Below are 26,002 nucleotides of genomic sequence, written 5' to 3'. Positions count from 1 at the left end.
ATATTCTATCCAGCTCTCAAATCGAATTATAAAACCAAGCAACGTTCAGCTGCTAATATTAGCTTCGTCTAATTTCTTATGGAAATTGCAAATTTATAATTAATGCATTAACTGTAAACGTGTACTGTTAGAAAGACTTTAAACTTTATGTAAGATTTTAATTATCCGATTTATCAGCTCGCACAGAAAATTACTGTCTTTTTCTTTTCTAAGTATGTTTCGAAATATCATCATATTATATATTATATAATATAAGAAACATAAAACTACAAAATGTTTGTTCATATTTCTTTATCGTACGAGCCTATCGTACATCTTCATACCTGTCAAAATCTTATTTCTTCGAGCTGAAAAAATGCGCGAAACCCACTCAACGTAATGGACTAATGTGAATTCTATAAAACGCTGCTGTCAATTAGGACGCATAAAATATTACGCGAAGCGTGTTGATCATCCAGACGTAATATTACGGCTGAAACCAAAATTAGCTTTCGGGAGGGATACCGAACGTGCTATATAAATAGTAGCTATCATGGTGCAAAATGCGACGCGATGACATCAAAGCGATATCACCATAAAACTTCTATTTTCATTGCCGTGTTCCTGGGAAGGAACGTCAATCAATCCGTTCGCGATGAAGTCTTCTCTTGACATAAATTAAATACAAAATTTCGAATTTTATACGGCACAAAATTTATCTCTATCGAAACTGAAATTTTATCCCCTCTTATGCCTGATTGCATCAACATTACTTTGGCTTTAAGCGAAACTTAAATATCTGTCTGTCTTTAGTTATTTAGAAAGTAAAATGAACATAGATACAAGTCTCGTTTAAAACCAAAATAATGTCGGTGTAACTAAGCATAAATCATGATTTTATAAACCCGCATAGAAGTTTCCCAAAATTCATTCAGATACGGCATCGATTTCAATTAGAGCGCCCAAATTGATCTCAAAACTGGTTGCTCCATTACGATACCAATTGGGGACCTTATTCTTGCCTCAAAAACATGAGTTCTCTATCCAGAAACGAAACAGAAATACTATGGGAACTTGCGCTTTTTTCAGTCGGTAATGTCGATATACTTGGGATCAAACAGGGAATCCCATTTTTATATTAACACTATTGTATTCAATAAAAAATAGAAAATATAACATTTGTAAAATACTTTAAGTATTTGACTGAAGAATAAAATTATTTGAGAAGTCGACATAATTTATATTCAATTAACATAAAATGAAGACCAGAAAAAATATCGAAAGAACTTCGGATTTCCCCTTAAAATCGTATATTTGAAACATTACACTTCTAACCACAACTCATAATTATTTTGAGAAATCAAACAGGATCCCAATTAGATCCTAAGAAATTTTCTATGCGGGGAGCTTTGGATCGATCGAATTAAAAGCAACTACCCTGCTCTATTCTAATTGCTAATCTATCAAGAATCATTTGCAAGTAATCATTTGCAACCTTTAATGAACTTCACGTATCAATGCATTGATAGACACAATCTGCTTTATCTTCTTTGTCTTCTCTTTAGACTTCGTTAATGAAGATATCCAAGAAGAGAGGTAGAGAAAGAGAGTCAAAGGAACACGGATGGCCAAGTGCTTTAGAGAATCATCTTCTGAGATTCACTTGATCGCTAAAGAGGTAGAGTAAAACGACTGTCGTAAGGTAAAACATTATTCTGCTAATTAGCCCGCTGAAATCCAGTGTTGTCTCTTATTCTATCAGTAGCCATCATGATGATCACTCATGTCACTCACTCAGTCCGCGGACCGTCACATGCGCCACATTCTAAGCCTGCCGGGGAGTCCGCGAGCCGTTTGTCTCACCACGAGTGGTTGTTTGATTGACTGATTGCGTATTCTCGCGTACCTGACACCAGCTGTCACACTCGGGCTTCACCAATTTACACGGTAACGCCCAGCTACGTCGGTGGTCGACACGAAACTCGCGCCTCGCTGGTATCCAACCGGTAATTCTGGGCACAATGCTGAATTTGATGTACCATAATAGATACCCAGCCCCCACTCGTCGACATTACAAAAGGATTAAGGACACAATGCGCGATGAGAATACTAGGCTATACCGATTGACATTAAGGCGAGTCTCCTGCTTTGATCGTCTGAGAACGTGACAGCCGCTGAAGCTCATTGTTAATATCATTGAACAATCGGGAATCGATCTCCGAATGACTCGTCCTGGACTTTTGAATGACTTTTCACGTATCATCGTATGATTAGGTATGTAGGAATCAAAAGCTTTGCTCTCTTCATTGCTGTGTAGGCCGCGACATCCTAAATGTACAACAAATACGCACCAGAAGCTCAAGCACGCGATCCAGAAAGATAGGAAATTTGGATAAGGCTCAAATATGATGTTATATGTTTTGTTTACGACCAGTTCAGCTATATTAAACTGACATTAAAGTGAGGGACTCACAATCCCCTTAATACCCTATGAAGCTCGTGCGATTATTTATGCGAATTTTGCGAAATCCACGCCGACGTATGCCACTGTATTTTTTCGAATCATTATATATGTGTATGTGTGTGTGTGTGTGTATAAATTGTTTAAAAGCCACATAGAAGATATGAAATCACACAACGTGGTTATCTGCAATCAATTTGTTATAATATTTACTGACGTGCTTGCAACATATCCGTATGTGTATATGTGTATCGCAACCACGTCAGTAGTGACAAATATTATAGCAAATTACCACATTATCACGTAATCACGTTGTGTGATTTCACGACATCTGCTTGTGTATTTTCTTTGGACAATTCTTCTCTTCTTCCCGACAAGATCGGTCTCTTCTCAGTAAGAGATATAATTTCTCCTCGGCGTAAGAAATAGCTAGAGGTACGAAGAATTTCTGGCTATATGGAATTGGAAATTGTACGGAGGTGTCAGCACGTGAGTCGTTTCTAAAATCGATCGATCGGGGATGGATTTCCGAAATCTCGATTTTGTGGGAGAAGAGCGGAAGAATACGGCGGGCGTGTCGGCGCGGACCGACCAGAGGAATGTGTCGCACAAAGTCGCCGTTGTGAATCGTGGCGCGGGGTTTAATTTAACTCGCGGTATTAATTCACTCCCTCGTCTCCCTCGGCCACCCACTCCGGTTCCTGCTTATAAATTTGGGAAAGCCTGACTCGCACTCGAAATAGTCTAGGAGCTCTCGGCGGAGGATGGACGGCGACGACGCTCGTATTGGATTTCAAAATGGACCATAGCCTTAACATCGAGAATACAATTCACCGCTTTTTTATAGGATTGGGACGTTTAGTAGACAATAGAGTGATCATCGAGCATGCGGCGAGTACGCCGGGATTATTATTTATGCGCGACTGTCGCGATGAATTACGACGTGTGACCGAATCCGCCTTTCTACTCGCGCTAAAATTGATTTGACGTAGAACGATATTATTCTGGTTGCCTTTCTAAAATTTTCCATTCTTTCCTCTGTCGATTTAAGTCGCAGAATTTACAAGTATAGAAAAATTTTATTTCCACTTCTCTGCACGGAACAAAAATGTTTGGTTGGATTGACTAGGTTTCTGGTGAAATATGAACAAATCACACTTTCCGGCTGAAGTTATCAAAATTCTGTTCAAGTTAACAAAATTTTTGGTAACCACCAGAAACTTGATTAATTCAATCAAACGTTTATCCCGTGTGCTCATTCTGGAGTATTACCAGATTATTCCTTTTTGTCTCTCAGATGTGACAGAATAGAGAAGAAGAAAGATCCGAAATTAAATTAAATTATAAATACATAAGACATGACTTGAAAACCGTATAATAACAAATTATAATTTCTCGTAGACGTGTTTCCAACACTGCCAACGCAACTTTTCAGTTTGTTTTGGCAAAATATAGCTTACTCGTAATGTCACGTGAAATCAAAAATAGCGCAAACGCCTTAATGCGCCAGCAAAAGCAGGCCGCGCGATTATCGAAACAATAACAACTGTCCTCAAGCAATCGGGAGGTTTAATCGGGAAGTTTAACTAATTAAGCAGCCGCCGCAAAACGACGATGCGGCCGCGCGAATGTGCGAGCGTTTATATCACCGGCTAGCCCTAATTTGTCGCGCTTTACTTTGCGACGGAGCGGTCTACTTGCGAGATGAAGCGAATCAAAGACATTAAAATTCAAAAGACAAGGTACAAAGTAAAATAATAAATAGGAAGGTAAAAAAAATGGCTTTCCGTGACATTTTGTACACGAAGGACAGAACATCTGTTAGTTATTCTCTACTGGTAATCAGTGAAAAAAGGCGTGCGGGCAGGGCGATGTCTGACCAAAGTTGCCTCGTTCCACTGACGGGACATCAATTCCGGGTTAACGACCGACCGATTTATGAGATAACAATCATGCAACTTAAGGTCGTAGACTACGAAGTACTCATGTACAGGCAAAAAGGGGAGGTTTCGAAGGTTCAAAAAGTCAGAAACGTCCAGTTTCCCGCAGCCTCACACGAGTACGCAAACACAGTAGCATATCGTGTGGGTTAACAGAAAAATTCCTCATAGCTTTTAGCGTCCACTTTTAGCAGTTTAAGACGCGCGGCGATCCAGCACTTGCGATAAGAAGCACTCTGGACCATTTGATGACAGAGAGGCACTCGCACGTGTGCACGTGTGCACACATACAAAAACACACACACACCCTCGTACACATGTAACTAGGAAAGTCCATGCATTTGAAGTGGGGGAGAAGAAAGAGAGTTACTGAACGAAAGAGAGAGTGTGTGTATGTGTGTGAGACAGACAAAGAGAAAGAGAGAGAGAGAGAGAGAGAGAAGTGTGTGGACGTTACTTGAAGCGGAAATTGTGTTACAGCGCGACGGGGTCCACGTGACAGCGAGGATTCGTGCGATAACAAGAGTCAGCGGATGCGGTCTCGATGAGCCTTCGCAGTGGACTGTTTCGCTGGAGGCTACGCGACAATATCCTGCACTACGTGTTGCCTCTATAGTTAGATACACCTCGCGCCCCACCCACCCGGGTCTCGTTGACGATGACGGCGGGTATCCGAATCGACATCGGCAAGATGATCGCATATGTTGCTCGATCATACCTTCTCGTTACGATATTCGCATCGTACCCTTTGTCCCGCGATTCCTCAAAGCGAAATAACGGTGTCCACAGGCCGCATTACTCTGCGAGAGTGTATCGAACCGTTCCGCTCGGACGATTTTGTTAATCGGACTGAATGCTTGAGTTACAAATAGTCAGCTGATTAAAAGTCAACAAGTGGTTCCGCAAGTTAGAAATTGCCTTCAAATTCGCGACGACAATCTGTAAATATTCTTGATACGTAGACTTTTATCTACACTCTAGGGTGAGATAAAGGCAGCGTCGTAATTTTTAGGGTGTCTAGTGTCTCATACACATACACACACTCTCTTTCGTTCAGTAACTCTCTTTCTTCTCCCCCACTTCAAATGCATGGACTTTCCTAGTTACATGTGTACGAGAGTGTGTGTGTGTTTTTGTATGTGTGCACACGTGCACACGTGCGAGTGCCTCTCTGTCATCAAATGGTCCAGAGTGCTTCTTATCGCAAGTGCTGGATCGCCGCGCGTCTTAAACTGCTAAAAGTGGACACTAAAAGCTATGAGGAATTTTTCTGTTAACCCACACGATATGCTACTGTGTTTGCGTACTCGTGTGAGGCTGCGGGAAACTGGACGTTCATGACATGATATAAATCGAAGCAGGTAGATCAGATAAAATTGAACAGAGAGAAAGAGAGAGAGAATTCCTTTGCCATTTTTTAAAACAAAATTTTGAGATATTAATGAAAAAAAATTGGCAAACTAGTGCGTGCGATGTCGCCGAATAAGATCTGTTTAATTGAAAATGATTGAGGTACGACTGCCTCGTAACAACAGTGACTATCGGCTGACAGCTGAAGACAGAGTGACGATGTGAGTGATATGTGGACTATTATTTCTCATCTTAAATGTGCTATACGCCTGTCGCTGAGAAACAGTGTTTCAGTCATTTTCGACGAGAACTCGACAGAGATCTTAGCAGAGATCTTACAAAGCTTGTCCCGCAACATCGTACGCTCTGCTTTGTCAATCTCTTTTCATAATATCTCGAAATTTTACTGTTTAGTAGTTTGATAGAGAAATCTTTTCTGCAGTTTGATATTACATACTCAAAAAAGTGATCTCGCAGTTATAGCAAAAATTATCTAAATACGAGAAATAAATTAGTTAAGATGGATAAATAATTACCAAACACTACGATATCGCATACGTTTTGTACTTCATCAATAGGAAATAGAGACGGAATTTTTGGCCCATTAATGAAATTTAGCAGGAAAGTCTCAATATGGCGCCTATCCAGATTAAGATTAGTTACACTTCTTGTAAGAATTGACTATAGTAGATACAAAAGACTAGTGACGAGAAACGAATGTATAATCTTTACATTCACCTAAACTTATTTGCAGATATTGCTAGAATGCTGTTATAAATTCTACGTACCACGGACAATTTTATTACAGAATCTATTATTGTAAAACTGTTTTCTTTTTTTTTTTATCGGAAGGAAGATAATCCTAAAATATTCTATAGTAGATCTTTGTCTGTAAGATGTGATATCTGTCTAATTTAAATTTTACAGTTATTTATGAGACTGTGTATGACAGGATTGATAACATGAAATATGTATAATGCGTTTGCCCTCAACAGAGTAAGAAGAGAACTTTATAATGCTATCGAATGACACGTGACGTCTTCATTAGAGTACGCTTCACGGTCTAATTTCATGTAATTATTGTGCATCTCCCCGTGGATAGACTCGGTACACTTAACCGGGACATTTAACGATATAAATACACAAGGAAATTCGAGTCTTATGAGCCATTCGTAAGACGGATATATCTTGGATATGAAACGGCGATTGATACCGATTCGTAACTGAAATTTCTGTACTTTAATTAAAAGCAAGTGTAAATAAATTTTATCGAAACAACCCGCGTTACTATCATTAAAAAATTAATTATACTTTATATAAATTAATAATATTTTGAAATCCTCTTCATTTAAGGGGACGTTGAAGTCGGAATCTTTGCCAACAAAATACTATCTTTTTCTCCAAAGTTTACGTTGTATTAGCTGCGCCTACTTAAAAATACTCATACACGATAAGAACTCGTATAAAAATTTATTGCTTAATATACAAAATTGCTCAATATAACAAAAATGATTAAAATGATTAAAAATTTCAAAGTTGACATTTTCAGTGTAAATTAACCTGTCAGACGCTGTCAGTTATATAAAATAAATTTGTATCTGATACAAAAGTTCTGTAACTTATATACATATACTAAACGCGAGTTTGCTCTATGTAAAAAATTTTAAAGAGCATTTCTGTACTTTTACATCTGAATTTAGAAGCTCAAAAATATTAAAAAAGCTTATAAAAAATCTCAATAAATAGAGGGTGTTTCAAAAGTGGAATCGCTCGGGAAGTGATTGGAGAGCCAAAAACAAGAAAAAAAATTGGCCCGAAACATAAACATACAAACATAGATCCAAAAATGCATTGTTCTTAAACTATCACCATTTTTATGTTGAAATTTCGAATTACTTTGCTATCGAACTTTTTTGTCAAAATCGAAAAAAAGAGATAGTTTTTAAAAGTTTTATGACATAATTAAAGTCAAATGAAAGTTACGGGTTACTTTAACACTACCCAGGATATATCACATGGAGGTACAGTCCCCGCTTAGTATCAAACAAAAAAATGCTAAACTTTAACGATAACTCAAAAACAACGCGGAAATAATCTATGTTTAAATTAACTTTTTTTCTTCTTTTTAAATCCTCAATCACCTCCCAAGAGATTGATCTTCACTTTCGAAACTGTCTGTATATATGGTGGTTAACTTTTCCGCTAAATATGTTAAAACAAAACAATACATATTCACGTAAGATCTATGAACAAGGAATATGAAAAAGATCGTGTTAGCTACAATGATCTCTACGTTATCGATATTTTTAAAGTTCTTCATCGAAGAATCACAGCATCCTCTTAAAGAGCTTAAATTTCGTAAATTAGATATAGAAGTTTTTAAAGAATATCAAGGACACTTAATTTTTTGCGATGATGGAGATTATTTTTAAGCTTCTATATGATGCAAAGAAAGATTGCACATAGTATTGAGACGTGAAGGTGTTACTCACCGTGAAAGTGTAGAATCCATCGGGCACCGGTTGACCGCCAAACTTGATGCTGAGGGTGTAATCTCCCGCATCGGCGACAGTGTAGTAAATGTTAACCGTGCCATCGCCGTTGTCTTCTATGTCAATGTCAACGACTTCGCTGAAATTACAGAGCGACATGTATTATTCACGATTAAAATATAGAACGCGGGGATCCATTCACGAAATTTTCGAGCAGTTTCTCAAAACGCCACTGCGACTCCGTCCGATTCAATTCAGTTCGAAAAGCTACGCAAATGACGTACACAAGTGACGAAAATGTATTTAAATATATTTCGAATATTTATTTCCATAATTAAGAGCGAATACTTCGCTCTTAATTACGAAAATTTAAATGTCAAAGCTTTCTGAACATTGGATCCCTCAAAGTTCTTAAAACATCTTGCTAGAGAATCTCTATAGTTTTCCTAAAGAATTTATAGAGGCGTATTATTTGTATGAAAGAGACAAGTTTTTTGTCACTTGAATCTTGAGCAATAACGCTAAAAAAAATAAGAAGATAACAAAAGGGAAAGTCTAGTGACATAACGTAACATGTGATACCATCTCGCGTTTTGCAATATAAGACATAAACAATTATCCATCACAGGACACGGTGTCAGCCTCGGCATATGAAAAGTAATTCGGATATTTGTTATTACAGCGGGCATCAGACGTAACGTGGCGTCTTGTCACCGGCTGGGTAAAAAATTTGGCTTGTCCCTAAGCGAGTCTTCCCGACAGTAGACACTCACTGCCAACTCGAACAACGCACGATGAATTATGAGGCGGCAGCTGCGCGCCACTGTCAGCATCAAAACGCGCTCATAGTCGATTCGATTAAAACTGTAGCTGTAATCTATTGGGCAGCAACGTGGATAACTTGGTTACGCGTGGCTACACGATGTACAGATGAGTTTGGAGAAGCGCTACTACACTCTAGAAATCCCGAAATATTCGCGAAGGACATAATCGTATGCGTACACGTGACGCGATGCCGGCGCCGTTCCCATCTCTACTTCGCGACCAGCAAACTTTATAACGAGAAATATGAAATACGGTGACGAGTCGCGACGTGGTTATTTCCTCTCTTTCTCGCTTCGAGATGCTTTCTCGCTCAACTTTGCCGCTGCGATGACGATCAACTTGCGCCGCATGGTCGTCCCCTTACGGACTTTCACCCCAATAAATTTCTCTTCGCTGTACTCATGTTAATGTAAATGTACTCTGTAAATGTAATGCAAAATTAAGGGTGATACTTCAATGCTCTTCTCATTGTGCTAGAAAGTTTCAATCAGAAAATTCGATGTCTGCACAGTTGTGGGTCAGTGGCGGTTTAAATTTGAGTCGAACTCAATTCAGCCGTTGTTACGAAACAGATGGGCATACAAGTCGTCGTGGCGAATGGGAAATCTCAACGGCGCAATTCCAAAAGAAAGGACAGAGAATAACGTGATCTATCGCTTGGCATGGGCTTTGACAATAAGAGCAATACGCCATTGTAAGCTGATCTCCTACTGATCGTAAGCTAGTCTCCAATTTAATTGCCAGCGAGTAGCGGTGTGATACGATATAAATCTGTATCAAATTGTATCACGCGCTTACGTTCTTTGATGAGCTCTCTGAGCTGTGTAATGTTGCAACATAATAAATTTAAGCGACACTTCAGTCTGCTTTTCATTTGTGCCACCTTTAAAATAAACAGTTCGTATAATAATGAAAATATAATAATAAATATAATAATAATAATGAAAATATGATATAATAATAATTGAGGATAAAATTTCAATAAACCAAATAAACAATAATATATACAGATTGTTTAAAAAATCGATTGGTGATACTGATCTTTGCACACTGATGCATCAATAAATGCAAAATATAACAAAATTTTTTTTAAAGTCCTTCTGTATTTTTTTATAACAATCGATTTTAGTTATCATTTTTTAGAAAAGTATTAAGGTGAGGCTATCGAAAAGTGAATATTTCCCGAGATATTTCACTGAAAAGTACCATGTTTATCTCATGTCTTATACTGGAAAGTATCAGGATATAAAAATATTTAAAATAATATATATATATCTTAGAAAGCATTCACAACTTTCAATGATTTTATTCCAATACTTTTGTACGCAGAATCACTTTAGAAATCAATTTGTGTTAAAAACCATCTTGTATGATATCATTAAAAGTATCCAAACTGACTTTGAACTGGCTTTGGCGCGTATATCACAAGATCAAACAAAAGGATTGTTATATGTCCCTCTTGAAACCTTAAAACTTTTATCTAAAACATTATTTTATAAAATAAATATTTAATTTAACAAAACTCTAAAAATCTAAAACAACAAATAATCTAACAATAAATTTAAAAACAAATCTAGAAAATAAATATTTCGTAAAATAAATATTCAATAAATTATTTGTAAAACTCTCTCTATTCAAAAAATTAGATAATCCCGGCACTTTTCGAACATTCTATATATAAGGAACATAGGAATATCTCGTATTCAGCATACTAGTATATATATGATTCGTATCTTTCTCACAAGACAAATGTTGCAAAAAGAAATCTTTTTTTAAAGAATTGCTTAATATTACAGGGATATTATTATCATCCACAGAAGTAATTATACTTGTTAGGTTCTCTTCGTCGACGCTAAGCTTCGTAGAAGAGGATGCTGAAGTCAATGACAATTTCGAAAAATATTGATAACGTAGAGACGATTATCGCTAACACAATCACGCTATCCTTTTCGTATTTTTTGAATATCTTGATACTTCTCGAATATATAATATTACGTTTGTTAATTTTTTATCGGATAATTTCTCTCAGTGTATACTAACTAACAGCTTGAGATTTTAAATTAAATTTATTTTTTTCGTTTTCATCACATATTGAACAATGCTTCTATTTATTTTTTGCTCCTGTTTATTATTACTCTTCTATTTATTTTCTGCTCCTATTTATTATTACGTATTGTATAAAAGCATTTGTAATTCTGTACAACTAATACGACGCAAATTTTTCAAAAAAATGTCAGTATTCTGTCAGTAAAGTTTTCAGCATCCCCTTAAAGCTACACATGCGCATCACGTATCGTCAGATTAAATCAAACCGACGTTTAATTTCAATGTTGCAATGCGGTAATCGACATGGATATTGCGTACGGTCGACCGGAGATCCGCGACGAGGCGCAAACGTGTTACCACCTCGTACATGACGTTCGTAATGGCAACGTGCCATGATCCTGAATACTCCCGGATTTGTTACACGATTTACGGCCGACTAGTCATTAACGCCTTTACACCGCGACTGATAATCCTAATGTACGGTTATTGAACGCCCTCGCAAAAACACGCTGCTCCAAATAGTTTAGTCGTAATGAATTGGCCGATTTGTCACCTTCGTCAGTGATCTGATCGCAAGTGACGAGACACGGAGAAATTCGAATACATTGATTGCACTGAAAAGATAGCCTGTGATAGCTCACAGTGAGAAATTACGAGTGGGAGAACACAATATGAGATATTTAAATATTATTATCACCACAGATTATCGGTTGCGCGTAATCATGCATAATCATACTATACATAAAGAAAAGTAAAATAATAGTTTTATAGTAATTTATGTGCCTAAAATAGGAGAGTAGCAGTATGAAAGGAGGATCCTATTCACCTATGAATTAAAAATAAATGTCGAGGCCGCGCGACAGAGTGTCTTATTTAAAATAAGACGGAATGTTTGTCTGGAACCTCTCGTGTGTGAGAGAAATGCGATAAAAATATGAACTCTCCTCGTATGTTTCTAATATGTACGATGTTTCTAATATCAGTCGAGCCGAATGAAGCCAGTTAAATCGAAAAATAATGAAATAATCGAAGGAATATTAAGCGGAGGACAAGCAACATTAGAATCATCAGGACAATTCTCGGGACGAATAATATTCCACAAGACGAACACGTCGGTGTGTTGAGCTAAAAATTTAATTTAAACACGAAACAGTTCCCAGAAATTATGCAATACCGTGCAATGCCTCTTTTTTTTTTTATAAAAAGAGGAAAATCTCTTATGCAAATATCCTGGTCATAAATAAATAGGTGGCAGGTGGAAGACGAAAGGAATGTAGAAAAGATATTTGCGTCACGTACAACACGATACTACGTGTGTAGTGGTGTCCCAAAGCGAAGATTTAAAAATAACGTAACGACAATCGCGAGGATGAATCTCGATGTTTCTTCCTCGATGTGTCTCCGCTCTCTGATTCACCTCTTCCGAAATAACTGGACTTAAATCAGGGCAGATCAGCGCTTACCTGCCGGAAGTGGAGCGGATGCGACAGGTCACTGCACCGCGGCCCGCATTCTCGGTGTCCACGGTGATGCAGTACTCCTCGCCCTGAGCCAAAGTGTGCTGAATGCCCTCTTTGATCTTGCACTGGTCTGCCTTGCCGGTGGAGACGCTCTGCACGTTCACCGGACTGCCTGGTACCTCCTTGCCGCCGTATTTCACGTTGACCTTGTAGCGGCCGCAATCGTCCGGCAGGTAGGTGGCCTTGTATTTGCCGTCGCCAAGATCCTGCACCTCCACTCTGCGCGGCACCTGATCCGGTCCCTGAAAGCGATACAGAAAGATATTAATAAAGATATTAATAAAGATAAGATCGGCCGTGATCACCCGCGCGGTTTCTCTTGGTCATTCGATCGCCCGAGCGAGCCGCTCGACAGCTGATACGTCCCTATGCCGCAGCACCGCTGGTCCAATCTGTTTTGATAAATATCACTCCCACCTATCGATCTAAATTAGGTGCCGATTGTGTAATGATAAATATGAACGCCCGTCGTAGAGTGATTTGGCGAGCAAACGCGCATCCTGACACGTACAGCTGATATTTTGGATAACTTCAAAGACCCAGGGTGACAGATCAAACGCTTCAATCGTCTCGGTGAAAATCGAACCACGTCAGTTCTAAAGCAGCGTGTAAACCGTTGTTTCATAATAACCGCTGTGTAATCATAACGCTAATCATAGCCATGTAATTATGACGCTCACATGAAAGTACTCGAGAGAAAAAGTATTATATATAATTACATATTATGAGTGCGTATGATTATATACGTATATATATATGACTCACATGCAAAATTCGGCGCGATATGATCATATGATTACATATACTGAGAGAAAAAATATCTAAAAATACATATATATATATATATATATATATATATATATATATATATTTCTTTTAATTTTATATGCTGAGAAAAAAATATTTTTCAAACAAGAAAATATACATTTTCTTAAAACTTTAGTTTTCCATGAGAGTAATTATTTATTCTATTTAAATTAAAAAACATATTTAAATAAATATGTTATCAGTATCCACTTCGAATAAATATTTTTTTTTATTTTTTAGAAATTCCTTCTCTCAATATATAATCATATATAATTATACATAATTGCAGTATATAATCATATATAATATATCCATTTACGGCAAAAGAGAATGTTTTTAATGAAAAAATAAAAAAATAGGTTTATTTAATTAAACGTCGACATCATAGGCTACCTCAAACATAAGCATTCGCTTTAATTGTACTTATACAGCAGCATTTTTTCAGTGTATAAACATATATGTCGAATGATATATGTTTATATATCACCATATTGCGCCAAATTTCACATATGATCCTTTTTTCTAATAATTAAAAATAGAATTCATTTGAAGCGCTTTGGGGCGCGTAAAGAAAGATTATGGTTCATATAGCGCTTCGAAGCATTTGTAGCGTCAAATGAATCATATCCAAGATCTAAAACCAGATAAATCAGCGCGAAAAGAACGGGACACCGTCGATACAAAACGAACTCACCAGAACTTGGACCTCCAGGTCGCCGTATCCGGCCTGAGAAGTGTCCACAACGAAGTCAACGGGAAAGGAAGCGGTACACACGGGCGACACGCCTGGACCTGACAGGACCACCTTGCTGGGCTCCACGGTGGGCGAAACCTTCAACTTGTATGGACTACCCTTGATATCCTCGCCGCCGTAGGTCACACCGACCTGCACGTTGCTGCCTGCCGGCGGCGGCTGGTACGTCACCTCGTAGAGGCCGTCACCTCTGCTCTTGATCTGCGGCTTCTGCATTTGTCCCTTGTCCGTCTTTAACCTGACGTCCAGCGACGCCGCCGACCTGCACGCGGACGTATCCACCGTGAACTTGGCAGGCACGCCTTCGCGAACCATCTCCGGTTCCAGACCGAGTCCGTAAGCGGCCACGTTCTTCGCTTCTGAATCCGACACCACTTGCACCTTGAAAGGCGAGCCGGGTATGTGTTGCTCAGCAAACTTGATGCTGATCTCGTAGTCCCCGGGTTCCGTGGGGACGTACTCCACGGTGCAGGAGCCGTCGTAGTTGTCCTTGCCGTCCACTTTGGCCTCGCCGTTACCCGCGATAGCCAAACCCAAGCCGCCATTGCCAGCCTCTGAGAAAGAAGGAATCATGAGCACGTTTCACGTCATTTCCTTTCCGTTTCCTCCACTTAATTTTTTAAGTCCCAATGTACATAATTATGTACATTCATTTTGTGTACATCCTCTTCAAATGTTTTATATTAACAAAGTAATGAGAGATTCCATCGATATAATACTATCGATCCATCCAAGATGGAGCTATATTCTTCACCCCAAACATATGCAACAGTGATTTTCCCTTTGAAGGAATCAATGTAGCAATCGTATACAAAATATATCGAGTTAGGACTTGAAACTGTGTGATTTTTCACGTAAAAAAAGCAAGCAGATTTTATTTCTTCTATTGCTTAAGGATACTATCTTAAAGTACAAGATTGATGCTTTTATGTTCTTTATCATAGTTACGAGATTTATTAAATTCTATCATGAGGTACATGTGCGAACACATAAATGTACATAATTATGTACAACCAGAAAATCGTATGTCCCGACGGCCAATTTTATTCGAACCACAAAACTCTTCATCAAAAGCGTCTTTTAAGACAATTTTATGAAGAAAACCGTTTTGCTCAAATGGGATCGATGTCTGGGACTTAAAGAGTCAATATTATCAGATTGAGATACATTGATTCGAATGAGTTACCTTTAGTCTCCACCGTGAAACGATTTATCTTGTTCACGATGCCTTTCTCCAAGCCTGGACCGTACGCGCGACACTTGCTCGGGTCGGAACCACGTTTCACGTTTACGGAAAACGGCGAGCCTGGGATGGGCACGTTGTCGTAGAGTATGTCAATGGTGTGGCAGCCCTCTTCGAAGGGCGTGTAGCTGACACGATAAGTGCCATCGCCTTGGGCGATAATGAGCTTCTCGGTTTTCCCTCCGCTGGGGTTGTTTATCGTGCAAGACACTTTACCATCGTCAGTCTTTGACTTGGCGATCGCCCTCGTGTCTATCGTGAACTCCGCCTGTTGATTCACATTCAAACCTGAAAGACAGGACAATAAAATTGTGGTTAGATAAAAATACTTCAGTGTTTCTCTCAGCAAATACAGTCAATGTGCACACTCGGAACAAAAGTTTTGCACTCTCATAGAATTTTCACATCACTTGTGTTTTCTTACGTTGAAAATTTTAAATTTCCCGTGGAGTTTGAGAAAGTGTCTTTATGAAATTGTAATGATATTATAGTGAGCGTGTGTGTAAATTTTTATGATAAATAAATATGCAAAGATACAGTCTTACAATTATTTAAATCCACTATGTAAATTAACATACACCTAACCTATTATCTACGATGAACCAATTACTTGACTAATCTACCGTTTTAAACGAATATCACGTAACTTCGAAAATTAAAAGTTATTTGCTAAAATGACAATGCACAAACGCGCAGGCTACAGTGGAAAAAATAAATGAAATATAATCGCAGTCTCCAAATGGTTAATGATTAGAATCACGCTGAAAAAATATTAAGATGTCTACAAATATTATTTGAAACATTGCTTCAATCATGAAGCAAATTAAAAAGGAGGACATAATCGCAATATGGTAATCCATTCACAAACTTAAAGGTTTCGTGCATATTTTATAAGCATATCATCTCTAGTAAGGAAGACCGGGTCTAATTAGCCTAAGAAGCAAATGAATTTAAATATTTATCGTGAGAGAAACAGTGGGAAACGAAATCGCAAAATGTTTCACAGAATTAAAACACAGATACTTTTATCTGAGTTCCATGAAAATAAGAGTAATATTGCTATTAATAGTAGAAAAAAACTGATTTAAGAACAACCAAGTACGTTTTCGAGCATTTCAAAATTTAGACTTAATATTCTTTATCGTGAATGAATAAACTTAACTGATAGTTAAAATGAAGTTTCCTGCAAGTGTACGATACTCTATTTGAGGCAATAAAAGCAATTCGTTCACAAAAATGATTGAAATCGAGAGGATAAACAAAGTAAAGTTGTCCATTATTGAAAAGCCGACAAAATTATGGAGAGCCAGAAAACTAATTAAGATATACATTTCATATGTCACTTTCTTATTAACAGCTAACTTGACCTGATATCAGGACAAGATGGTCACATGCTAACTTCAGTTATCGCAAAAAAAAATATAAGGCTTACAGGATTTTGCAGATATGAAAGAAAAAAGTTGTCCTTATCATGTTTGTACAGTCAATTAGTCGTCTGAAAAGTTATAACTCCAAAATTCTGAAAAATATGCCATCTGAGCCCAGTCTCCCCTATTCTTCAAGTACGTTTAAACGCTTTATAATGGAAAAGTATGCTTATAAAAATAACAATGACCAGAAAATTTAAAGCTGCTGTGGTAAAACAATCGAAAAAGGAAAAGATCGCAATCGCAAAACGCATGCTGTGTACACACACGTACATCGTACTTCGACGCGTCTCAGAGTGATCTCTCTCCGGGATTTTAATCTATTCATCAACGGGCACGTGTGTGAAATCATCCATCGACAAGAACTTTACTTCGACTTGAAGGCATAAATATTCCTCAGATATAAAAAAATGCATGCAACTTATGTGTCTAAAAAAAAAAAAGAAAAGGAAAGAGGACGTTTTATAAAATTCAGTTTTCGTACACGAGAGAGTCGCTAACACGCATTCTTCCAATTAATAATTCTGGGATAATTCCAATTATCTCGAGGACCGACGAGTGGTCGCTCAAGTAGCCCCAAGTGTGAGATCCGGAGACGCGTTGAGAGACTGGTCGCGCAAGGTCAGAAGGTCAGCAAGGCCACAGCACTCGGAATCAGCTTCGAATCGCGACAAGCGATCTCCGTGCTGACGTCCATCGTGTACCGTGTGGCTGGATGCCGTTGCCGCTGACTTTGATCTTCGAGAGGTCCGCGTCTGGCACCACGATGGCCTGAAACGGCGAGCCTGGCACGTGCTGCTCGTTGAAGGTGATGTTGATGCCGTAGTCGCCGGTTTCGGTGGGCAGGTAGGCGACGGAGCAGGTGCCGTCGCCGTTGTCCCTGCAGTTGATCGCAGCTTCGCAGGGACCCTCGACGGTCACACCGAGACCACCCTGGCCGGCGCCGCGTGTATCGATCACGAATTCGGCCGGTTTGTTCACCACGCCGCGAGAGAGACCTGGACCAGACGCTCGCACCTTGCCCGGGTCGGAGCCGTGGACGCAGGTGAGACGGTAGGGCTGACTCGAGATCGGCTCGCCGCCGAAGCTGATGCCCAACAGATACTCGCCCAGCTCGGTGGGGGTGAAGTTCACCAGGTAGCCCTCGTGGGTCGGCAGCACGTGCGCCTTGACCCGGTTGCCAGACGGGGCTGTGATCGCCACCTGGAAGTCCGCCGCCTTGCCCGCTTCCTGCGTTATCACGCGGAACTGCTGCAGGCTGTTCACCGGAGCCGCTGCGAGGACGTTTGCGGGTTCTCGTGGTGAGCCGCGGTGCGTCTCTTTCGCTTCCGCGATTACGGGGCGACGGCCCGTGAGGCGGGCGAACGTCGCGTCGACTTGCTGGTCGAATCGCTCGTCAATGACAGGGTTGATAAACCGCGCAGGTAAAGTGAGCAGCAATAAGAAAGTACGATAAGACGATTTATGTAAAAGAGAACAGAATTTCGACGATATCAAAATCTTCCAAACTTTAAACCTTGCACGGGCAAATTTTGAAATGCTGCGAAGTAAAAGTACGGACGGAGAGAGAATATTATAGTTTTCTTATTTTTCATTTAAATTCTCTCCAATTGTACTATGCTCTCATAGAAACATTTTCTATGTTTATCCTATTGATCCATCCCTAGAATACAAAATTATATAGTAATTTTTCATATAAAGTTCTCTCCGTGTGGCTTCGTATTGATTTTCTGTTTATCTTTAAGCAATTCTCTCGAGTAATTTATTGTACCCTGCTTTTTTTCCGTGAATGGTACCATCATACCAGCAAATACGACGGAACGTTCGTCACGCGAAGTCACAATAACGGTTAGATCGCAAATACTGGATTGACGCGTGAGAAGAAGCTGCTTGCTGTACACATATAAGCCCACAAATGTGCATCTAAATTAGACGGATATTCCCAGTATAACGACCTCCCGCAATTGTGAGGCATATTTTATGTAAAAGTGCATTCGATTACGACAGATTTGTTACTTGACGTGCAACTCGTTATTACTATTACGACTACTGTCGCTTAAACATCGATGTGAAGAGCCAAAAAAGATATCTCATTACGAGATGCAGCTTAGAGTAATAAATTAATATTTTCTATTTCATAATTCAATCAAAATATCACTCAATTAATGTAAAAGCACCAATTCCCGGATACGTACCTAATTTCGGACATTCTTATTGTTTTAGTCTTTAAATACGAATATTTAAATTTTCAACATAGAATGCATGTGTATTCACTGAGAGAAATTATCCGATAAGAAATTAACAAACCAGTATTTCCGATTAAAATATCGATGAATCTTTATATCCGATCAGAAAACAACCGATGTGAAATATCGGTTTCATAATTTTTTTATTTCGGTTTATTTGATGAAATGCCATTATGATCAGAAGTATCCGATTAAATTTAATCCTAATTGTATATAAAAATTCATTGGTACTTTGATCGGTTTATCTGATCATTATGATCAGAAGTATTCGATTGAATTTAATCGAATATTCTAATCGGATATAAAAAAAACCATTAGTATTTTAATCGGAAATATCCGTTTGTTAATTTTTTATCGGATAATTTCTCTCAATATAAGAATTTCTCTCAATATAAGAATTAAAAAACATTCATTATATCCTAAAAGAAAACCTGCATTCCGAGATTTTTGCGTCAAGAGAAATAATTAAAATAAACAAAAGAATAATTATTCATTTCTTTGTGAGATTTCTATAAAGATATGTATCCTCGTTCGGGATTTTATTTCCAACACTCAATGTGTCGATGGAGCTGCTGCACTTCTCCGCGAGGTTCCAGGTAAAGTTACGTGGAGCCACCGAAGTGCAATATTTTTAGACGAAACTGTGTGCGAGTGTGTGTGCGTGTGTGTGTCAACCGTGAGGAATTCGCGAGCGCCGCTATAATTAAACCATCGGTTCGCGCTCCAGCGAAACGTCTATCCGCGAGGAGACCTTGGCAGCGCGTATTTCGAAAATCTAGGCTAGATACGCGCGTGATGAATACAACGGCCGATGCTGAGACAAGTCCCTCCGAAAAGAATATCGGCCATACGCCACGGAGACGAGAGAATTATATTCCCGGTGATCGCCGGAAACGGTGATTCCGCGCGCTCGCGCCCCGTTCGACTTCGACGCGACTTATTTTCGGGCTAATGCGCCACCAATGCACCCGAGCGCGAATTCTACTTTAGTCGTGAAAATAACTGCGCTCATCAATCCTCCTATGATTACATCCGCGATGCCGTTCTAAAAATTTTCATCATGTGTGTGAGAGAAAGACAGTTATTCCATTTAATAATCCAGGTCCTCTCTCATAACGATGGACAGTTGCCAATTGCGAAAGAGCGTTTACAGGAAGCTTCCCATAATTTAAGCAGTGAAGGGATTTTACAATATTGATTAGTTACATAAATAATCGACTACTGAGATGGACAAGTCGCCTAGTTTCTGATATGATACGATTTCACACAAACGAAATCTAATTTTATGTTACAGGAAATCATTCCACGAAACATGATACTTTGTACAAAGTGTCATGATTCAATTGAATATTTATAAAAAAAAGTTTCTTAATTATCAAGAAAACTAATAGAATGCCTTGTAATCATATTTTACAAGTAGCGACATATAAGGAAATGGAGGAAAAATAGGAATCGTACTCACTTGGTTCCAGACCATCCACTTTGACCTTGGACACATCCACGTGAGGCTGAACGTTGACCTTAATGGGACACTGAGGTACCTTAAGACCGCCGTAGTTGAGATTCACCGTGTAGTTTCCCGGTTGAGGCGGCATGTAATCCACGGTGTATGTGCCGTCTTCGTTGTCCGTCAACGAAATCGGAAGTTCGCGGCCTTCGGGACTCAGCATGCTAACGTCCAGTTTGCCGGGTCCAGCCTCGCGACAATCGACGTTAAAATGCGTTGGGGTGTTCGACTTCACGCCCTTCTCGAGGCCGGGACCAAACGCGGACACCATAGAGGGGTTCAAGGGCGAGGCTACCTTGACCCTGTAAGGGGATTTCTTCGTGGCTACTCCGCCATAGTTCACCTGAAGCAAGACATTTGCGTATGGAAAGCGTTAAATTAACATCTTAATTCAACAAACGTCTTTGATATTTCCGATTCCATTTAGGTATATTTTTTATTTCACGAATATGTGAACAACCATGGTCCAACATGGTCGAGGCTTTAGAAATCTAGGTTCAGGCCGTACCATCACGACATGTTGAGAGCTAGATGTAGGTGTATAGTGCGCTTGAACAGTTCCATCCCGCTTGTCGTCTAATCGGAGCGGAACCTCTCTTCCATAAGCATCCTGAATGGCAACTTCCAGAGCCGCCTGCCCGGCTTTTTTCGCGTCCACCGTAAAGTGCGTCGGCTTGTCCCTAGCAACGCCTTCTGGTTGAATTCCTGGCCCGTGAACCTCAACCTGTGGAGCACACATTTAATTCCACCATTTCCTTCTCATAGTTCAAATTGAAAGTCATTCATCAAGACGACATATTTTATTCCTCATTTTGATTGATGTTAAATTTATCAAAACCGATAATCTGATTTTCTGTAACGTTATACACATCCCTTCCTCACAGAATTTACCGTAAAAGATGCGGAAAACCTGGAACAACTTATACAAGAATTATACGAACATAAAGAAACTCGCCAGTAAAGCTTAAAATAACGTTACATCTACACGCGATACATTTAAACATTTATTCTGAATTTTGTTTTATCTATCAATAAAAGTATCTCTGATACTTATTTCTACCAACGTCGATTAAACTTTAATTTAAGTTTAATCTCTTCAAACAAAGACTTAAATTCAGATAAATTCAAAGTTTAATCGATGTTGGTACCCGTCTTGAAACTTTAGACCCTAACTTTCGACCTAAACTTTCTAACATCCGTATATACTGAAGGATCAAAGCATGTGTGATACACATGGAACCTGAAATCTTGTTTAGCGTCTCTAAATGGCAGAAAACGCACAAAATGCCACTTGTAAGTTCTGAAAAGGACCTCTCGGCAATATTTGGCGATTAAATAGAATTAAAAGAGCTTGACGTAGGTTTCAAAACATCAAAATAGGCATTAAATTGAATATTGAAGCCAAAAATAAGATCAAAATTTGGTTTTTGGTAGAAACGTACAAAAATCGAATCAGAAAGCTTATAAGTCACATTTAGAGATACTTTCATCGATGAAAGAGAGTTTAGAATAAGGATCAAAGTTGATCATAAGATACTTTCCTGAATTTCATTTATCTTCATAACATTTATGAGACTAAATCGTCTATGATGCATTGAACAATGTCAGAATAATAGCTTCATTTCCACTTCTTAATTTAATAAAAATACAATAAAACGTACTAGAGCAGTAAAGCTACAGATTTTAATTTACCTTTTCCGGGTCGAAGTCAGCCTTCGGCGAGATGTTAGCAATGTAGGGCGATTTGGGGATGTCTTCGTTATCACAGAGGATATGGATAGCGTACTGACCGGGCGCGGTGGGCAAATAGGAAACGTCGGCGGTTCCGTCGCCGTTATCGTGGCAATCTATCTTCGCCTTAGATGGGCCCTCGATGGAGAATCCGAGAGCACCGGTTTCGCCGTTCGTGTCCACTGTAAATTTTGCCGGATGACCGACGATGCCGCCGTACAGACCCGGCCCGAAGGCTCTGATGGTGGACTCCTTGTAAGGACCGACGTTGACCTCGAACGGCGACTTCGGGATCTCCTTGCCTCCGTATGTGATCATTACCACGTGGCGGCCTTCCTTGATCGGCGTGTAGTGACATTTGTAAGTTGTGGCATCGGTCTTGGACATTCTGCAATTTAATGCGTACAGGTTGGCATCACATTGCTCTCTGATCGAGGAGTGAATTTAGAACGACACAATCTGTCAGATCACAATTTCCTCAATTTGTATGCAAACTTACATAGACGTCGTATCTTTTATAATTTGTTTTTTATTTACACTGAGAAAAGAGAGCAGTTGGATCGGCAAAATCACTCGCTTTCAAAGAAATATCGTGTCTGTTGAGCAAATTATGCGTTAGTGCAACAATAAGTAGTAAATCGCTGCTATTGAATCAATTAATAACTCTCATCGCAACAACAAGATAATTTGTTCAATCGACTAAACGTTTGCTTGAACGAACAAAATTCGTTCAAGCAAAATCTCATTAACTCCATCACTTGCTTTTCTCAGTGTCATGTCAAACATTTCTGTGACGAAAGTTCCAATTAAGATTCTGTTAAAGCGAAGTTTAAAACGCAATTTAAAATAGAATGAAGGATAAAAAGGAATGAAGAGCAAATTACTATTGATTAATCCGTAAATTGGTAAGAGAAATTCAAACACTGTGTCATAAAAGCCAAGGAACATAAAGCTTCATAAAAATAACAAAAAAGAACTGACTCAATGAGTGAGTGAGTGAGAGAGAGAAAGAGAGAGAAAGAGAGAGAGAGAGAGAGAGAGAGAGAGAGAGAGAGAGAGAGAGAGAGAGAGCAAGTCAAAAACAATGAGATGAGAACTCACTGCACAGGTCGATTGACACCTCCCGGTGCGATCACGCGGATATCCGGCACCCCTTCACCGGCGTCTTTAGTGAGGACGACAAAATCGGCGACGTCTTGGACGCGAACGCCGGTGGGCAGCAGACCGCGTCCGTAGGCTCTGCATTTTTTCGCGTCAGAAACCGGCGCGATGTTGACACCAATCGGGTTTCCAGGTATGAGCTTGCCGGCGAAGAAGATATTGACGGAATGCAGACCCGTCACCGGCGACACGTACTCGCATCTCCAGACGTCTGGCGAGGTCTGACGCAGCTTCACCGGCACTGTAGCTTTGCCGCCCTACATTCACCGAGGATTAAATAAAAACGTGGTCTTCTCAAAAGCGCTTATTCAAAAGATCTGACACACGGAGAAAAATAATTAGCTGGCCCAGCAAATTTTCTGCTGGTCTAGCAAAATCTTTTTGTTATTATATGAACAGCAAAAAGATTTGCTAAGAGTACTAATCACTATTTGCTGGATATAATTTGCTGAATCTACAAATTATTTTTCTATAAGAACCATAATGGATTTATATAAGCAGTTGTAGTTTTGCTCCGTTAGCAAATAAATTTGCTAAGGATACACTATTTTGTATCAATAGTAAATTAACGTCATTCTTAGGACAAATACACTCAAAAAATTTGTTCTATCCTGACAACGAAAATACTTCTTCTCTGATAATAAATAATTTGTAAAATCAGTTACGTCAACTAAATTTTTTTAATGTCACTACGAATAGCAATGACGATTTTGCTAAAAGGGCAAAGTTATTTTTTTCCGTGCAGGATCACATAAGAAAAATCTATATATTTAAATCGTGTTTTTTATTTTAAAAATGATAAAATTACATAGAAAAACATTCAGATAAATATGTAATCGTCAAAAGTAAGTTACAATATAAAATGAGAAAAATTGATAACATTTTCATATAAGTTCAAATGTGAGAAATTAAAATTTTCGATAAAAATGATGAGCTTAGATAAAATCATACAGCTCCTTATTCTGAAATCTTTTTTATCGATAAAGTGCCTCTAAATGTAAAGTAACCAGATGTCTCTTTTTTTTTCGTCCTAGATTTTTCCAAGTGTAATCCGGAATAAATCAACGTCCCGGATTCGGCCGTCTCAGTTTATCTCGATTCAGAAAATTTTTTAAATACTTCTGATAAAAAAAGTTTTTCTCAAGAAAGCCTACAATCCTAGCAGTAACTTTGCTTCTCCTTATTAATTTTAAGTAAGAATAACAAAAATTTTATCTTAGCAATAATTTATATTTTTACCGTGGCCTTCATTAATAAATTATTTACTTAAAATATTTTATATATACTCTGAGAGAAATTACCCGATAAAAAATTAACAAACGGATATTTCCAATCAGATTCTGATCGATTTTCATATCCGATCAGAATATCTAATTAAATTTTATCGGATACTTTCGATCATAATGGCATTTCATCAGATAAAAAATCAGATAAACGATCAAAAAATTATGAACCGATATTTCTCATCGGATATAAAAATTCATCGATATTTTGATCGGAAATATCCGTTTGTTCATTTTTTATTGGATAATTTCTCTCAATGTACTAAATGTAGCTTATAAGCCTTCTGATTTGCTTTCAGTCACATTTAAAAGTACCTTTATCGATAAAAAAGAGTTCAGAATAATGACTATAACATTTCAGTGAGATTTTTAGGTGTTTCTATCAATGCTTATCGGAATTTTTAAAGCAGACTAATGTTAGAATTCTACCTGCGGGTCCAGGATGATGACCTCCGGTACACCGCGGCCGGCGTCCTTCGTGAAGATGTCGAAGAAAGTGGGTCTGTTGATCACGACGCCTTCCGGTTGCAGGCCAGGTCCGCTCGCGGTGACCTTGCTCGGATCACCGGCGTGGCCCTCAACGTTGACAGTGTACGGGCTCTTCGGGATCTCTCTGCCGGCGAAGAGCACCTTTACCTTGTGCGGGCCCTCCGTCCTCGGCGTGTACGACACCGAGTAGGTCAGATTCCTGTCCTTGTTGAATCTGATATCGACCTTGAAAACACAGTCGTATCTTCAAGATAAACATACGGTGCAATAAGTTATTGGACACATTAAATAGCGACGACGTTCGTTCAACTTGTGGCACGTCGCTCAGAATAGTTCGTCTATCGCCGCACGCTACACGAATAGCTGTTACGTCACACGTGTCCACGTCCTGTGGCGTAATTATTCAGAGTGTGCGATAAATATCTCTCGACTTCCGTAACAATAGGCGCCATTAACACATACACACATATCCATTAGATATTAAAACGGCGCACAGGTTGCTCCGTCTGGTTCACGACAAATCTTTTAAGTCTGTTTCAATTGTAATTAATTTGAAAATAATGTTTGACCGTACAATTAAATTGAGTTTAAAATAAGTTTATTTGAATGCCGCTTTCGACGACTTTCGATTATCTCGCAAAACAAAATAAAAGAAATTGTAATAAGTTTCTCAATTAAATCAACGATAAGATAAATTTCTTATTATTATCAGGTTTATTATATCATCTTTGTTATATATAG

At 38.8% G+C, this 26,002-nt stretch overlaps 2 protein-coding genes across 16 annotated transcripts in view; one reads left to right on the top strand and one right to left on the bottom strand.

Annotated features, from left to right (window-relative positions):
* Positions 1–26,002, top strand: part of LOC116841207 (E3 ubiquitin-protein ligase Rnf220-like) — a 362,999-nt gene that overhangs the window by 312,548 nt on the left and 24,449 nt on the right. Inside the window, exons 9-10 of one of the 9 annotated variants that reach the window (XM_032808881.1) lie at positions 1,545–1,657; positions 1,745–1,896. The exons of 7 other annotated variants lie outside the window; for them this stretch is intronic. In XM_032808881.1, coding sequence (XP_032664772.1) covers positions 1,545–1,646 — 102 coding nt within the window. In that variant the 3' untranslated portion in view covers positions 1,647–1,657; positions 1,745–1,896. Of the gene's footprint in view, positions 1–1,544; positions 1,658–1,741; positions 1,897–26,002 lie in introns of those variants that run through there. One more of the 9 variants, XM_032808880.1, reaches the window with a different exon arrangement.
* LOC116841204 (filamin-A) overlaps positions 1–26,002 on the bottom strand; it is a 73,880-nt gene that overhangs the window by 23,707 nt on the left and 24,171 nt on the right. For 2 of the 7 annotated variants that reach the window (XM_032808865.1, XM_032808866.1), the window contains 10 exons: positions 25,202–25,486; positions 23,430–23,746; positions 22,290–22,716; positions 21,106–21,321; positions 20,553–20,940; positions 17,549–18,118; positions 15,361–15,705; positions 14,115–14,728; positions 12,557–12,855; positions 8,223–8,361 (listed from right to left, as the gene is read on the bottom strand). In XM_032808865.1, the coding sequence (XP_032664756.1) occupies positions 8,223–8,361; positions 12,557–12,855; positions 14,115–14,728; positions 15,361–15,705; positions 17,549–18,118; positions 20,553–20,940; positions 21,106–21,321; positions 22,290–22,716; positions 23,430–23,746; positions 25,202–25,486 (3,600 nt within the window). Of the gene's footprint in view, positions 1–1,773; positions 1,924–4,837; positions 4,973–8,222; positions 8,362–12,556; positions 12,856–14,114; positions 14,729–15,360; positions 15,706–17,548; positions 18,119–20,552; positions 20,941–21,105; positions 21,322–22,289; positions 22,717–23,429; positions 23,747–25,201; positions 25,487–26,002 lie in introns of those variants that run through there. The other 5 variants (XM_032808867.1, XM_032808868.1, XM_032808873.1 and 2 more) reach the window with 4 other exon arrangements.

The sequence above is a fragment of the Odontomachus brunneus genome, unplaced genomic scaffold, assembly GCF_010583005.1.
Source record: "Odontomachus brunneus isolate Ranch 3 - 2012 unplaced genomic scaffold, Obru_v1 Obru_scaffold_014, whole genome shotgun sequence".
In the NCBI taxonomy this organism is placed as follows: domain Eukaryota; kingdom Metazoa; phylum Arthropoda; class Insecta; order Hymenoptera; family Formicidae; genus Odontomachus; species Odontomachus brunneus.
This window is presented reverse-complemented; position numbering and strand designations above follow the sequence as displayed.